Source organism: Paramisgurnus dabryanus, chromosome 18, assembly GCF_030506205.2.
Source record: "Paramisgurnus dabryanus chromosome 18, PD_genome_1.1, whole genome shotgun sequence".
In the NCBI taxonomy this organism is placed as follows: domain Eukaryota; kingdom Metazoa; phylum Chordata; class Actinopteri; order Cypriniformes; family Cobitidae; genus Paramisgurnus; species Paramisgurnus dabryanus.
The window spans coordinates 305,928-320,389 of record NC_133354.1 but is presented as its reverse complement, the minus strand read 5'-3'; the positions used below and the strand labels follow the sequence as shown (position 1 = coordinate 320,389).

Below are 14,462 nucleotides of genomic sequence, written 5' to 3'. Positions count from 1 at the left end.
TTTAAAATCACCTAAACAAACACGCCCCTACCCCAACAGAATCTGGACCTTGTTTTGATAGACCCACACATATGCAACCCAGTCAACAATGTCGGTTAGTAGACAAAAAAGTCAACAAAGTGTTTTTCAAAAATCATGCACCCCGCCTTTAATGCTTGCGTATAATGGAGAAACATAGATGATTGATAGAGAAGTTTAAATTTGCAGGATTTATATTTATAATCATGTGTTTTTATCCGGTTTTACTCTGTTGTGGTTGTTTGTATATCTAGACTATGACGTGTGCACCGGGGCTCCTTGCGAACAACAGTGTACCGATCATTTCGGCCGCGTGGTGTGCACCTGTTATCCTGGTTACCGCTATGATAGGGAACGTCACAGAAACCGTGAGAAACCCTACTGCTTGGGTAAGACTTTGAATATTATTTAAAATAAAATGTATATGAGTAAATTATTGAACACGAATCATTGATTTCAAATACTGAAATACTATTAGCTCATTTACAGACCTTACACAAGGAAATAATATTTTTTATCATCTTTAAGCCATACACAAAGTTCATACAAGAAAAAGATGCATTTGGTTTTACTATTTGTAAATCAAATCTAATTTGCTATTAATTATGCATATTTATGTTGAACTCATTTAAAGGTATTAACTCATTCCCTGCCAGCCTTTTTTTGAAAAGTTGCCCGGCAGCATTTTTTTTTTTTTTTTGATTTTCACAAAAGTTTCACAAAATTCAGGAGAAAATCTAAAAATATATAAACATACATAACAAATGAAAGAACAAACCCTTTGCTTTCAAATAAACAAACAAACACAATGGGAAAAAAAAACGTTTCATCCTATCTTTATTGTTTTTCTGTTCATAAACTCTTAACTCATTCCCCGCCAGCCATTTTTTGAAAAGTTGCCCACCAGCATTTTTTGTGATTTTCAAAAAAAATTCACAAAATGCCTTCCAGAAAAATTTTCTTCTAAAAATATATAAAGCATTTTTTGTAAAAAGCAGAAATAATTGCAAGTGTGAAGGAATTTTGTTAGAGATCAGATTCAGAACGATTATCAAAACAAAACAGAGTTTAAAATTATATAATTTTTTGCTTTAGTTTTTTATAAATTGGGTAAAAGGTCAATGGCGGGTAAAGAGTTAAATTGCACCAGTCAAGATGACTTGCAGTACCTGGATGAGGTTGTATTTTCAGTTTCAGCCGATTGTTATCTGGGAATACTGTAATAAACCTTGAATTGTCAGACCTGACCAATCAGAATCAAGCATTCCTCAGCAAGAATCTTTCTGTCCTTGTACATTTTTAAAGAGATGTTTGCAAAACTACATATTGTGGTTATCATGGTAAATTTCTTAAAATCCGTTTAGCCTTAAAGAGGGCTCAAATGTGCTATAAAATGAATTGGGTCATTAGCGCTCTCTAAGGGTTGTTTATAAATCTCTAGGTTTGATTTCTCAACATCTCTAACATCAGAGCAATTGTGAATCTGTCCTCCCAGAAGTTAAACAGCTGAAGTGTTAAAAGTTGATGTGACGGGAGTCAAATTGTCTTTTCTTAGGCCGATCTCACAGAACCTCTCCATGCCGCCCATGGACTGAATATTATGTACTTGCTCTTTGCCAACTTTCCGCATCTAACACCTCCCTCCCTCTGCTCTCTCTTTCTGTCAGACATTGATGAATGTGCCAACAATTACGAGACCGTGTGCTCGCAGATCTGTGTGAACACACCCGGCAGCTATCGCTGTGAATGTCAGCGAGGCTTTTACCTAGAGAATGATGGGAAATCATGCACCAGGGGCGAGAGAGGTGAGTGTTATCTGTCTCTCTCCTTTGCTGTCTGGATAAATGTTTATTTTTATCATTATTCTCTACTTCTTTTCCTTTTAGTTTCCTCACTCTTGTGTTTTTTAGCTCATTTTCCACCAGCCTTTTTAAAAAAAGTTTTTACAAAAAGTTTCACAAAATGCCTTCCAGGAAAATGTTCTTCTATAAATATATAGATATACACTCACCTAAAGGATTATTAGGAACACTATACTAAGTGTGTTTGACCCCCTTTCGCCTTCAGAACTGCCTTAATTCGATGTGGCATTGATTTAACAAGGTGCTGAAAACATTGGCCCATATTGATAGGATAGCATCTTGCAGTTGATGGAGATTTGTGGGATGCACATCCAGGGCACGAACCACCACATCCCAAAGATGCTCTATTGGGTTGAGATCTGGTGACTGTGGGGGCCATTTTAGTACAGTGAACTCATTGTCATGTTCAAGAAACCAATTTGAAATTATTCGAGCTTTGTGACATGCTGCATCATCCTGCTGGAAGTAGCTATCAGAGGATGGGTACATGGTGGTCATTAAGGGATGGACATGGTCAGAAACAATGTTCAGATAGGCCGTGGCATTTAAACGATACCCAATTGGCACTAAGGGGCCTAAATTGTGCCAAGAAAACATCCCCCACACCATTACACCACCACTAACAGCCTGCACAGTGGTAACAAGGCATGATGGATCCATGTTCTCATTCTGTTTATACCAAATTATGATTCTACTATCTGAATGTCTCAACAGAAATCGAGACTCATCAGACCAGGCAACATTTTTCCAGTCTTCAACTGTCCAATTTTGGTGAGCTCGTGCAAATTGTAGCCTCTTTTCCTATTTGTAGTGGAGATGAGTGGTACCCGGTGGGGTCTTTTGCTGTTGTAGCCCATCCGCCTCAAGGTTGTGCGTGTTGTGGCTTCACAAATGCTTTGCTGCATACCTCGGTTGTAACGAGTGGTTATTTCAGTCAAAGTTGCTCTTCTATCAGCTTGAATCAGTCTGCCCATTTTCCTGGACTGCCGCACACTGGATGTTTTTCTCTTTTCACACCATTCTTTGCAAACCCTAGAAATGGTTGTGCGTGAAAATCCCAGTAACTGAGCAGATTGTGAAATACTCAGACCGGCCTGTCTGGCACCAACAAGTATGCCAATACAACAAAAACGCTAAAATCACCTTTCTTTCCTATTCTGACATTCAGTTTTTAGTTCAGGTGATTGTCTTGACCAGGACCACACCCCTAAATGCATTGAAGCAACTGCCATGTGGTTGGTTAACCCAAACCAATCGGTGGGGTACTATGCAATGGAAAAGTGCCAATAGAAATGGTGGCTCGATGATGCGCTGGAGCCACCCAGCATGGCCCCGCCCCTAACACAATCGCGAGCATCCATTCAGGTTGTAGCTGTATTTGATTGTTGAGAGATACGGGCAGCGTTTTACCATGAATAGGCGTGGTTTTATCAACGACAGCGGACACGCTCCAGCGTTTGAGAGCAGAGAATGTCCCTTATTTTTCCCAGATTTTGTAATTTTTTCACTCATCTTAAATTTGGCTGGGTGGTTTATAACACATTTTTCTGTGGTGTGACAAACTCAGAACACATATTTAATATAACTTTACACAGACTTTTAAGAGTAAAAGCACATGTGAGTTACCCTCAGTGTTTTGTTTTTTGTTATATTATCAATGTGTTCCCAGCTGTTTGGTTTAATTCAAGGCTATAAACTGTATGAAAGATGCCAGTGAAGAAATTTATGAAAAGAGACTTCAGGAACCCAGGCCTCTGAATTGGTGGGCAGTCTTGTTTTAATAATATCGCTTGCCATGGTTTTTTTTAAGGAGAAAATTCAGGATTTTCCACAGATCCACTGGGATTTTTCATATACTGAGGGGGCTGCAGAAAATTCCTTGAATGGTGACCAAAAAAATCCCAGTTTGAGAAATATCAAGGGATCTACTGTAAATACCTGCTAATCTCCGTCCAAAATAAAAGCATTTTCCCATCAAAATCTGCTCTACTAAACCTCAATTCTGCTTTGATTCGCTCAATGCTTTTTCAACAAACAACAGCAATGAAGCACGGAAAGGTGAATCACAGCGGCTGTCAATAGAGCACGAAGAACCAGAGATATCTTTTCCTGTCTGGGCCTGACCGTTCACAACTCTTTTCCTGTCACACACGTGTAGAAAGAATTATAAAACAGTCCAGGTCATGAATCTGTCAAAAGCAACATCAACTTGTGCTGTCTGTAGCACATGTGATCTGTGTGCAGGGACAAACAAAAATGATGCAAAAATGATGCAGTCAAGTAGAAGGATGTAGTTAAAGTCTATTTTATGTAGACATCATTGAAATAAAATGAATGGAGACATTAGCGCCCTCTAAGGGTTGTTTATAAATCTCTGGGTCTTGATTTCTCAACATCTCTAACATCAAAGTGAGTCTTAATCTGACCCCCCTGACGTTGAACAGCTGAAGTGTTAAAAGTTGATGTGACGGAAGTCAAATTGTGTTTCTTAGGCTGATCTCAAAGAACCTCTCCATGCTGCCCATGGACTGAATTTTTTGAACTTTTAAGCTCCTTGTTTCATAAGAAACAAGTTCCTTTTGCAGTCTCTCCTGGTTTGACACATTTATAAGACATTGCTTCCTGTCTCCCTGCAGGAAGTCCACTGACCCATCGCGGTTAATGACTTGGGACGCCAGCTAGCAGTTAGCATTAGCATCAATCACCCCTTCACATTCATCTCCATTTTTCTCTTAACCTTTCTCGTGGAGCGTGTCAGGCTGTCTGTTTCCTGTACTGTTGTTTCCTGTCTGTTGGGTCAATGTGAACGCAAAACAAGATGTTGTTTGAGGACACTCGAGGTTGCCACAATCCAGATGTTCTAATCAGGAATTCTGGGAATTCCAGAAGGCTGATTATTATGTGGGGATCAGAGGAGGTTATCAGTTATAAGTCATACTAAACTGTAGGGAGTCTCAAAGTGATTGTGATATAACTCAGCAAACAGTAAGCAGGAATGATACGACTCGTGGTTGGGTAAAATTTGGACAAATACAACTACTGGTTTGAAAAAATTGGGAAAATGTCCACATTTGACCCAGCCATGGGTTGAAACAACCCAGAATTTTTAAAGTCTGTCTAACTTTTGATGTACTATTCCTGCATCCGAAATCGCACACTGTGACAGTACGTACTTAATTGGATTAAAGGGTGAATTATTTTACATTTTTGGGTTGTGCCGATGGTCGATATCGTGATGGTTGACTTAAAATATTTAATTTTGTACAAGAAAACAGCCCATATTAATAATTTATTGGTAGCCTATTGTAGTGTCTCGGGAGATGGTGCTCATTGTTACATAGCTATGTGGCTATACTGCCCTAAAGCGGCATTTTAAGATATAAACCCAGAATTCAGCGAACGTCATGAACAATAAAACGGGAACAACACTCCGACCGAAATGCGGGATTTACATACACAGACCATGTTTAAATTTCGATGTTTCTGGCCAGAAATACCAACTTGTTCACTTTGTCTAGTAGTGATAGACCGATATATCGGGCTGATATTTGCGAGTTTTATGTGTATCGGCATCGGCCGATACGTGGCTGCCGTGTTCGCTGATTTTTTTTCGGAATTATTTACAGACAGACTGCTGAAAGCCGCAAGCGATTGCAGGTCATGTGACTAAAAACAACTAACCTTTCCATGACAACATCAAAAGATGGTTCCATGGCACCATCACCTGTTTTTACTATTTGTTAAATATAGTTTTTTTATTCAATAAATGTTACTTTTTTAAAATTGAGACTTGTAACATTTGGCATCATCGTGTCATTTTTATGATGTAAATTCAGTGAGCAAAAGCAGTATCGGCTACAATATCGGCTCAAGAAAATTGGCAGCCTGTATCGATCATCGGCTAAGGCTGATGAAACAAAAATCGGTATCGGCATCGGCACTGAAAAATCCATATCAGTCGATCCCTATTGTCTAGTTTTGCTGCGGATTGAAGTGCTGGATGCTCCTCGCGGTGCTGAAGACTCGCTCTGACGGAGTACTGCTGGCATATTTGCACAGATATTTACGTGCAACCTATTAGAAAGCATCGTTTGGTTAGTAAAATAATGAAATTATAGCTTTTAAATAGAAAAAAAATATTTATGTAAAGAGATATTTTAAGTGCTTAAAAGTGCACAACCCTTCTTAAAGGGATAGTTCGGCCAAAAATGATATTAAACCCATGATTTACTAACCCCCAAGCTGTCCGAGTTGCATATGTCCATTGTTTTTCAGACAAACACATTTTCGGATATTTTAGAAAATGTTTTAGATCTTTCAGTTGATTAAATGTAATGTTACGAGGTCCACCCATAGTCCATCCTTCACAAATTAAATCCAAACGGCTCCAGGATGATAAACAAAGGTCTTCTGAGGGTAATCCGGGCGGTGTTGTTGTAGAAATATCCATATTTAAAACTTTATTAACGTAAATAACTACCTTCCGGTAGCGCCGCCATCTTATGCTGAGTTTACACCAAACGCGGTTTGGGCGTCAAAATCGCGTCTACCGCGCGTGGTTTGCCGCTTGAACAATTTGGATGCATTCGCGCGTGTAGAGCGGAGTAGACGCGAGGAAAAAGCAAGCATTTGACGCGCGTCCGAAGCAAAATCCGCTTCTTGTGGGAGGGGCAACTGCTGTGCGAGTGTCTGTTTGCAAGATGACTGATGTTACTTGTGCATTTATCAAGACAGTTACCAGTTTGTATTGGGTAACCTTACTATAGGGGAAAAATAAACGGCGCGGGTAGATAAACGTCACGTGACTCAAAAGTGAAGCGTGTATTACAACTTACCAAGTTGCCCAAAGTCCTTACTGACACTCTTCCAAGCGAGGTCCTTTTTATTCCTGTCTCCACTATAGAAATAACAACTTGAATCATATAGCTGCGAGTGACTGCTTGAGTGAGTGACTCCGGGTGGGGCTGCCACCACAGCAGCAAGCAGGCTCCTGATTGGTTAACGCGGCGCAAAATTCCGCCAAAGTTCAAATTTTTCAACTCGGGCGTCAGCCGCAAATTCGCGTGAACCGCAAGATGCACAAAAAGCACAATTCGCGCTTACCGCGCGTACCGCGCACAACGCTCAATTCGCGCCTTTCGCCCGAGCTTCACGCGCGAAAGAGGCGGAAACGCGTCTTCCGCGCCGCGCCGAACGCCTCTTCCGCGCCGCGGGACCTCCTGACGCGCGTCAACGCGTCTTCACATTGACTTAACATTGAAATCACTCGCGCTTCACGCCCTTACCGCGGTCGGTGTAAATGCAGCATTAGACTCCTCTGTATTCAGGAGAGAGTATTAGCGTAGTGTACGCACTTTTCTTAGTGACGTATGACAAATTCGGAGGGCGGGGGCACAGAGCAGCAGCAGAGTAGCCTCCGTAGGCTGACATAAGCTCTTATCCTGAATGTGGACGCGACTAAGATGGCGGCGCTACCGGAAGGTAGTTATTTTAGTTTATAAAGTTTTAAATATGGATATTTCTACAACAACACCGCGCGGATTACCCTCAGAAGACCTTTGTTTATCATCCTGGAGCCGTTTGGATTTAATTTGTGAAGGATGGACGCACTTTTTTTTACTTGAAGGTCGTGGACTATGGGTGGACCCCGTAACATTACATTTAATCAACTGAAAGATCTAAAACATTTTCTAAAATATCCGAAAATGTGTTTGTCTGAAAAACGATGGACATATGCAACTCGGACAGCTTGGGGGTGAGTAAATCATGGGTTTAATATCATTTTTGGCCGAACTATCCCTCTAAGTTGATAAAGCTACTTTTTCCACTTGTGTGCAACCTGTAGGAAAGAGTCGTTAGTTGGGTTAGTAAAATAACGAAATTATAGCTTTTAAGTACAAAAAAGTATTTATGTAAAAATATATATTATAATAAAAAGTGCACAACTCTTCTTAAGTGGAAGTAATAAAGTAAAATAGCTAATAATAATTATATACTAACAAATAATAACGAAAAATTAAAATACCCCCCCTAACGATATCATCGTCCATTGCGATGGTTTAACGCAGTGGTTTTCAAACTGGGGGCCGGGGCCCCAAGGGGGGCCGCGAGATGGTGCCAGGGGGGCCCCAGTTTTATGACATTTTATAAAATACATTCATTTATCATGAATTCTGTGTAATTAAACCTAAAAAATAATAAGCCAACTAACCAACAGCACTACTAGGTATAATTTTATATGTTTTGTTTAATTAAAATATTACATTTTAAAACTGTTTTTGTCATACATTTTCTTTCGGGGGGCCGCGAAAAAATGCACTGTACACAAGGGGGGCCGCACGCTGAAAAAGTTTGGGAACCACTGGTTTAACGTAACCTTCAACTGCCAATTTAGGGGACATCGTCCAACCCTACCATCCCTTAAAGCAAGGCTTCCCAAACTTTTCAGCCCTCGACCCCAAAATAACAGTAAAAGCGATTTGCGACCCCCAAATAAAAAAATATTAATTAAGCATAAAAATTACCTATGCGCACATGTCAAAATGTTTAACGTGGTGCTGTAAACTGATCTGGTGCAAATTATGTCATAATCACCCTGAGGGTTACGATTGAGTGTAATGTAAATAGAAAGGCTGTTGGCATTATTTTTTTAATAAAACTACTATTTTTTATCTGTTGTTACAATTATGGATAAAAAATATAAAAAGTACCTACTTTTAAAGAGCACCAATGGTTTGATTCATGATGTTACATTTCCTTTGGTGTGTATTAGTACATGTTAACGATATGCAAAAGGTACAAACCCCAAAGTGTCGTCTCCAATGTAAATCTCTTTTCTTGCACTACAACAAACCCACGGATTGTGGGCAACAGTTTACTTCCTGGGATTGGTGATTTGTGAAAAATCTGAAATGAATAGATGCATGTGTGTGTATTTATATATACAAAATAATTACACACAGTGCACACACATATATTATGCAAAAACAAACTTTTATTTTGTATGCGATTAATTGCGATTAATCTTTTGACAGCCCTAGTTTTAATTCATATGTCTACATGTCTGTTATGTCTTTACAGCTACGTTGTTTGAAAAGTCAGACAATGTCATGAAGGAGGGAACTTGTTCGGCCACATGTGAGGACTTTCATCAGATGAAGATAACCGTTCTCCAGCTCAAACAGAAGGTAACTTGTTCCATCGCCCACCACTCATAACCCGTTCCACCTGTAGGACCCTGCCAGGTCTTGTTTGCTAAATCAAGCAGCAGATCTGGTTTTATATGTATGTCCTCAACCATAGACCTGGGCTGACCCAACGAGAACCTACCTGCCTATATTTCACGAGCAAGTTGGATTCAATTTACACAGGTCTTTGGGGACATGTTGGTGACTTTATAGACAAAATAAAAGAATGCACAAGCGATTTGGTAGCGTGACTGCTGCAGACTAGTAAATCACGTCAGACACAGTAGTGTGGTTTAGACGAGGTAAGAGCCGGTGTCAGTCAAAGGGAGACTGTCAACAAATCCACTCGGCACTCTCATGGTCACAGCTTGATATATAGATCTCACGTGTGGTCCTGCTGACTTTGAGGAACAGATTGAGGAGATGAAAAGAGAGTAAAAGTAAAGCTGGACTTAAGGTTCTGTGAGAAGGTGACGCAAAAAGACTCTGATATGATGGAAACAGATGGTTCTTATGACTTCTCCCCTTTTGCTTTGTTTGGAAGGGCTTATATTAATAATACAGAAGCTGTATTATCTGTGTTTGCCGAGGCCAACATCACTGTTATTGCAGCAGGACTGGATGGGTTTTAATCTTGCGAAGGCAGACCTTCAGATAAAAGGTAGAAGATCTAGACATAGCAACTGTTTTGCCCAAGGATCGCCCAAGAGAGGTCTGACTGACAGTTAAAGCAGTTAAAGTTAAAGGTCATTTCTTCCTGATCCCATTTCTCAAACTTTAGTTAGTGTGTAATGTAGAGCATAAATAATACCTGCAAAATGGTAAAGCTCAAAGTTCACTGCCAGGCGATATATTTTCTTTAACAGAAGTCCCCTTTTTAAGCCTACAGCGAATGTCCGATTTGGACTACAGCCCTCTACTTCCTGCTTTAATGACGTCACTAGAAAATTTTTTTGACTAAACTCCGCCCATAGGAATACGTCAGTCGCCAGCTAAGCTAACGGCAAGCTAAGCTGCTATTAAATAACACACAAAACAAACTACACAATCAAAACTCGTTACGTATTTCTGAATGAGGGACTTCATAGAACAAGGAAGACATCAGCCTGTTTTGAGGACAGTGAAAACAGCGCTATACAGATAAGTAAATTGTGTAAAAAATACTGTGTTTTTAAACGTGAAACATGAACACATCCCGGCTGAAAGAACAATAAAACCATTACAGAAAATTCTAATGGTTTCCATTAAAGTACCAATAGGAACCATTAGCTTTTACCATTAAAACCACTACACTGTAGTGTGTTTTGGGCCATATTCCATTAGAACCAATAAAATTCCTAATAAACCCATTAGAATTTTCTGTAATGGTTTTATTGTTTTTTTCAGCAGGTACGTTATATTGCGCACTGTAAACACAATCAAAGCTTCAAAAACACAGAAAGAACGGGACCTTTAGAGATTTGTTTCAAAGAAGACGCAACCTTTCTACACACATTTCCAGTAAATCCCATAGATCGGGATCAGATGACGATCTTAGTCCGTCTTAAGTTTAAATGCATCAGGCATTTAGCCAACAGTGTGTGGGCATGATGTCTGAGGCTGAGACTAGACAGGTTTAGACATAAAGTACATTGTAAAAGGACCCTGGTATTATCTAGAAAAAGAATTGGATTTTTTGGGCTTGGGACCAAAAAGGAATTGCATTGCAACACCTTGCCAACCACCCAAGCAAGCGTAAAGCTTTTATTCAAAGTGAAAAACAACCAAGCGATTTGCTTCGAGAGGAAATATTATGAGAAATGCTAGTATGTACAGTATTATATATACAAAGTTTTCAAATTTATTAGAGACACTACTTGGACTGGGCGATATTGACCAAAATTCATATCTCGGAAATTTTGGGATGAACAGCGATATACGATCAATTTCTTAGTATTTTCTACAAAGTGGAATAAATCTTTACATGCAACTCAAAGTCTTAAGTGAGATGTCACAATCCGCTTTATTAACTCATTCCCCGCCAGCCTTTTTATGAAAATTTTTATGAGCATTTTCTGTGATTTTCACAAAAGTTTCACAAAAAGCCTTCCAGGAAATTTTTCTTTTATAAATATTTAAACTACAAATATATCAAATGAAAGAACAGACCCTCTGGTGGCTCGTAACTGCTTACCTGATTGGCGCCAATTCAAAATAAGTGTTCAGAGTGTCATGTGTGTTGCCTGCGTTTTCAAAATATGTGTTTGTTGCATCATGTATACCATGTGCATCACATGTTTTGTCTTAATAAGTGCCTGCTGCACACGCGTTAAAACCGTTTATAATAAAAGAGACGCTCACGTTCACAAAATACACAAAAGACACGCCCTAAACACTAAACTCTGATTACGCATGAGATTATGCGAGTATCTGGCAAACGTAAGTGTCTCTTTTATCATAAACCCATTAAATGCGTCTGCAGCAGGCACTTATTTTGACAACATGCACACAGGAGCTCTCGACGCGCAGAACACATATTTTGAAAAAGGAACCTCATACATGTTGTGACGAACTTCGCATCGAGCGCCCTCGAAAAAAGAAGTCACCGGTCGCCACTGGTTTTAGCTTCAGTTTTTTTATAAATTGGGTAAGTGCCATCTATGGGATAAATGCGGTATTGCAGATTAACATAAAAATTCATCAGGAAGACTTTTTATGCAAATCTTTTCTCTTAATTGTCGAGATAACTCGTCACTGATGGGGAAAGAGTTAAAACAGTGTATTATGAAAATAAAATTCAAATACATGGTTTTTGCAATACACGGCTAACATGTGAACTGGTTGGAAAGCTTACATCCCTTTGACCTCAGTGTACATATCTGTAGGACTTTGTAAACTGAAAAACTAAAGACCCTCCCATTTTAAGAATAATGTATAAAAAATTGTTGTTTTCATTTTTAATGAAATTTTAATTTTTTGCATTAAAACCTTTAAAAGCCTTTCAGTCATAGAAGTACAAATAGCAGGCTTTTAATTGCTTTAAATGTATTGATATCCTACATAATCATTGTAATCTCATAAAATAATTGTAAATATGCAAGAAAAGGTTTGTACTCTAAAAATACAAAGAAGAGATAAAGACGTGCGAACGTGCGGAGAGCCGAAGCGTTTCAGCACTAGAACAGCGCCATGGGATTTTTAAAAAGCATTACTTAAAATGTTTCTCATCTCACCATATCCACAGGTACAGAGTCATCATATACAATTCATATACAATAAATCCATCCTCATTTATGTCCAAGAGACTCAATAATAATCTTTTACATTCAATCCTTTAATCTTTCATATTTAAAAGTGTTTTTTGCTGCTGCGCATTCATGTATGTGATAAGCAAACCTGCGTTGTCGTCCAGTTTATAGGCGCATAATTTACTGTGCCCTTTAAATAACAAAAAAAATATTGCGGCATTGACTTTAGACTTTAGACCAGGTTTTTGTTTGTTTGTTGACCACCTTGTTTTCAGATCAGAACGCCCATGGACGCAAAAGTGGGCGCAAATGCATTTGATATTTAAACAACGCTAAATGTGAAAATGATCATTGCGCCAGGTTAAAACTAGCAAAAGACACTTGCGTCACGCATTGCGCCGGGTGTATGATAGAGCCTTTTGTCTTTGTAAATATATAATGTGTATAAATAGCAAGTACATTTAATGTGTTCCTGTCTAAACTCCAGTCACCAGATTAGTTTCAATCAGTTTAAAAATCAAATAAATGTGAACTTGTTTTTACCTCTATAAAGTCACAGTCATGTAGTTCTGCAGATCTTATGTGCAAAACGGACCTTTCTTCACGGCACATAATTCTGCTAATCGCTTGCGCCATCGTAAGTGGTTGACATTGGCACACGGTGCGACGTTGGATTGAAATATAGGCAGCCCAAGAACCCAACACAAATCAAAACCAGAAACAACGACAAATGGGATTTAAATTGCTTGCAATGGACCGAACGCAGACACTTGCACAGATTTATGCGTTAGGCCTGGGGCTGTATCTACTGTGTGTGGCGAGACCTCAAAGACCTGTGTGTATGCTATGTGTGCTTTGTTGTCCAAAGCTCAAAGGTTAGAAGGTAATGGATACTTCCAGTTCACCCAGAGAGGCTCAGACATCAGAGCTTTGAAGTGAAATACTCTAGTAAAAGACAGGTACTGATCTCAATCTGCACCCACCTGAATAATTCAGGGATTTCTTGCATGTTTTTGCGAATGGTATGCATACAGATGGTACAGTTTATAGATCGGATTACATACTGAACGGTATCACGCTCGTATTGTTTTATTACAAGTCACTCATTCTGACATTATTAACAGAACATGTGGTAATTTGCTCCTGTCAGATTATTTTATGCTGAAATGTTCCCTGAATAAAGTGAACATTGAATCATTTTCGCTCTTGGTTTTGTTTAACATTAAAAATCTTATAGACTGGACTGATCCAGTGTTTGAAGCCAGTGTATGTCATTTTCAATCTGTGTCTTTTTTAGTTATATATAAAGAAATTGTGAGAGAATTTGTTGTAATTTCTTTCTTCAGATAGCCATGTTGCCAAACAATGCTGACGTCAGTAAGCAGTTGACAAATGAAAAGAAGCTGACAACACATCCGTTCTTACCTGGACCTCCAGGTCCACCTGGGCCTGCCGGTGAGATTCACATTTACTAATAAAGTTAAAGGTCTACCTTAAAAATATAACAGTATTATATTATTAAAGTCTATGCATACAATAAGGACTATTATACAACTTCTATTACGCTATTTCTAATCTGTAGTCGAAAATTGGCCATGCTTTTGTTATTTGTCTTTTTTATTGTTTTTAGTGAATGTAAAGCTGCTTTGTACACTGCAAAAAAATGATTTTCAAGAAAAAAATGTCTTAGTATTTTTGTCTTTTTTTAGTAAAATATCTAAAAATTCTTAAATTAAGATGCTTTTTCTTGATGAGCAAAATGACCCAAGCAAATAAGTCTAGTTTTCAGAACAAAAATATCAAATTTAAGTGATTTTGTGCATAAAACAAGCAAACAAATCTGCTAATGGGGTAAGCAAATTTTTCTTGAATTTTTCTTGAATTTAGTGTTTCAGAAAAATGTTCACAATTTTTTTGCTAACCCTATTGGCAGATTTTTTGCTTGTTTTATGTACAAAATCATTTAAATTTGATATTTTTTGTCTAAAAACTACTTATTTTCTTGGGTCATTTTGCTCATCAAGAAAAAGCATCTTAATTTAAGAATTTTTTGGTATTTTTACTGAAAACAAGACAAAAATACTAAGAATTTTTTTCTTGAAAATCATTTAAAAATGACTTTTTACTTAGTATTTTTGTCTTGTTTTCAGTAAAAATATCTATATGTA

The 14,462-nt window shown here is 38.4% G+C and overlaps 1 protein-coding gene across 1 annotated transcript in view; it reads left to right on the top strand.

Annotated features, from left to right (window-relative positions):
• Positions 1 to 14,462, top strand: part of ccbe1 (collagen and calcium binding EGF domains 1) — a 74,480-nt gene that overhangs the window by 45,817 nt on the left and 14,201 nt on the right. The window contains exons 4-7 of the mRNA XM_065243977.1: positions 273 to 407; positions 1,686 to 1,823; positions 8,961 to 9,067; positions 13,641 to 13,749. Coding sequence (XP_065100049.1) covers positions 273 to 407; positions 1,686 to 1,823; positions 8,961 to 9,067; positions 13,641 to 13,749 — 489 coding nt within the window. The remainder of the gene's footprint in view (positions 1 to 272; positions 408 to 1,685; positions 1,824 to 8,960; positions 9,068 to 13,640; positions 13,750 to 14,462) is intronic.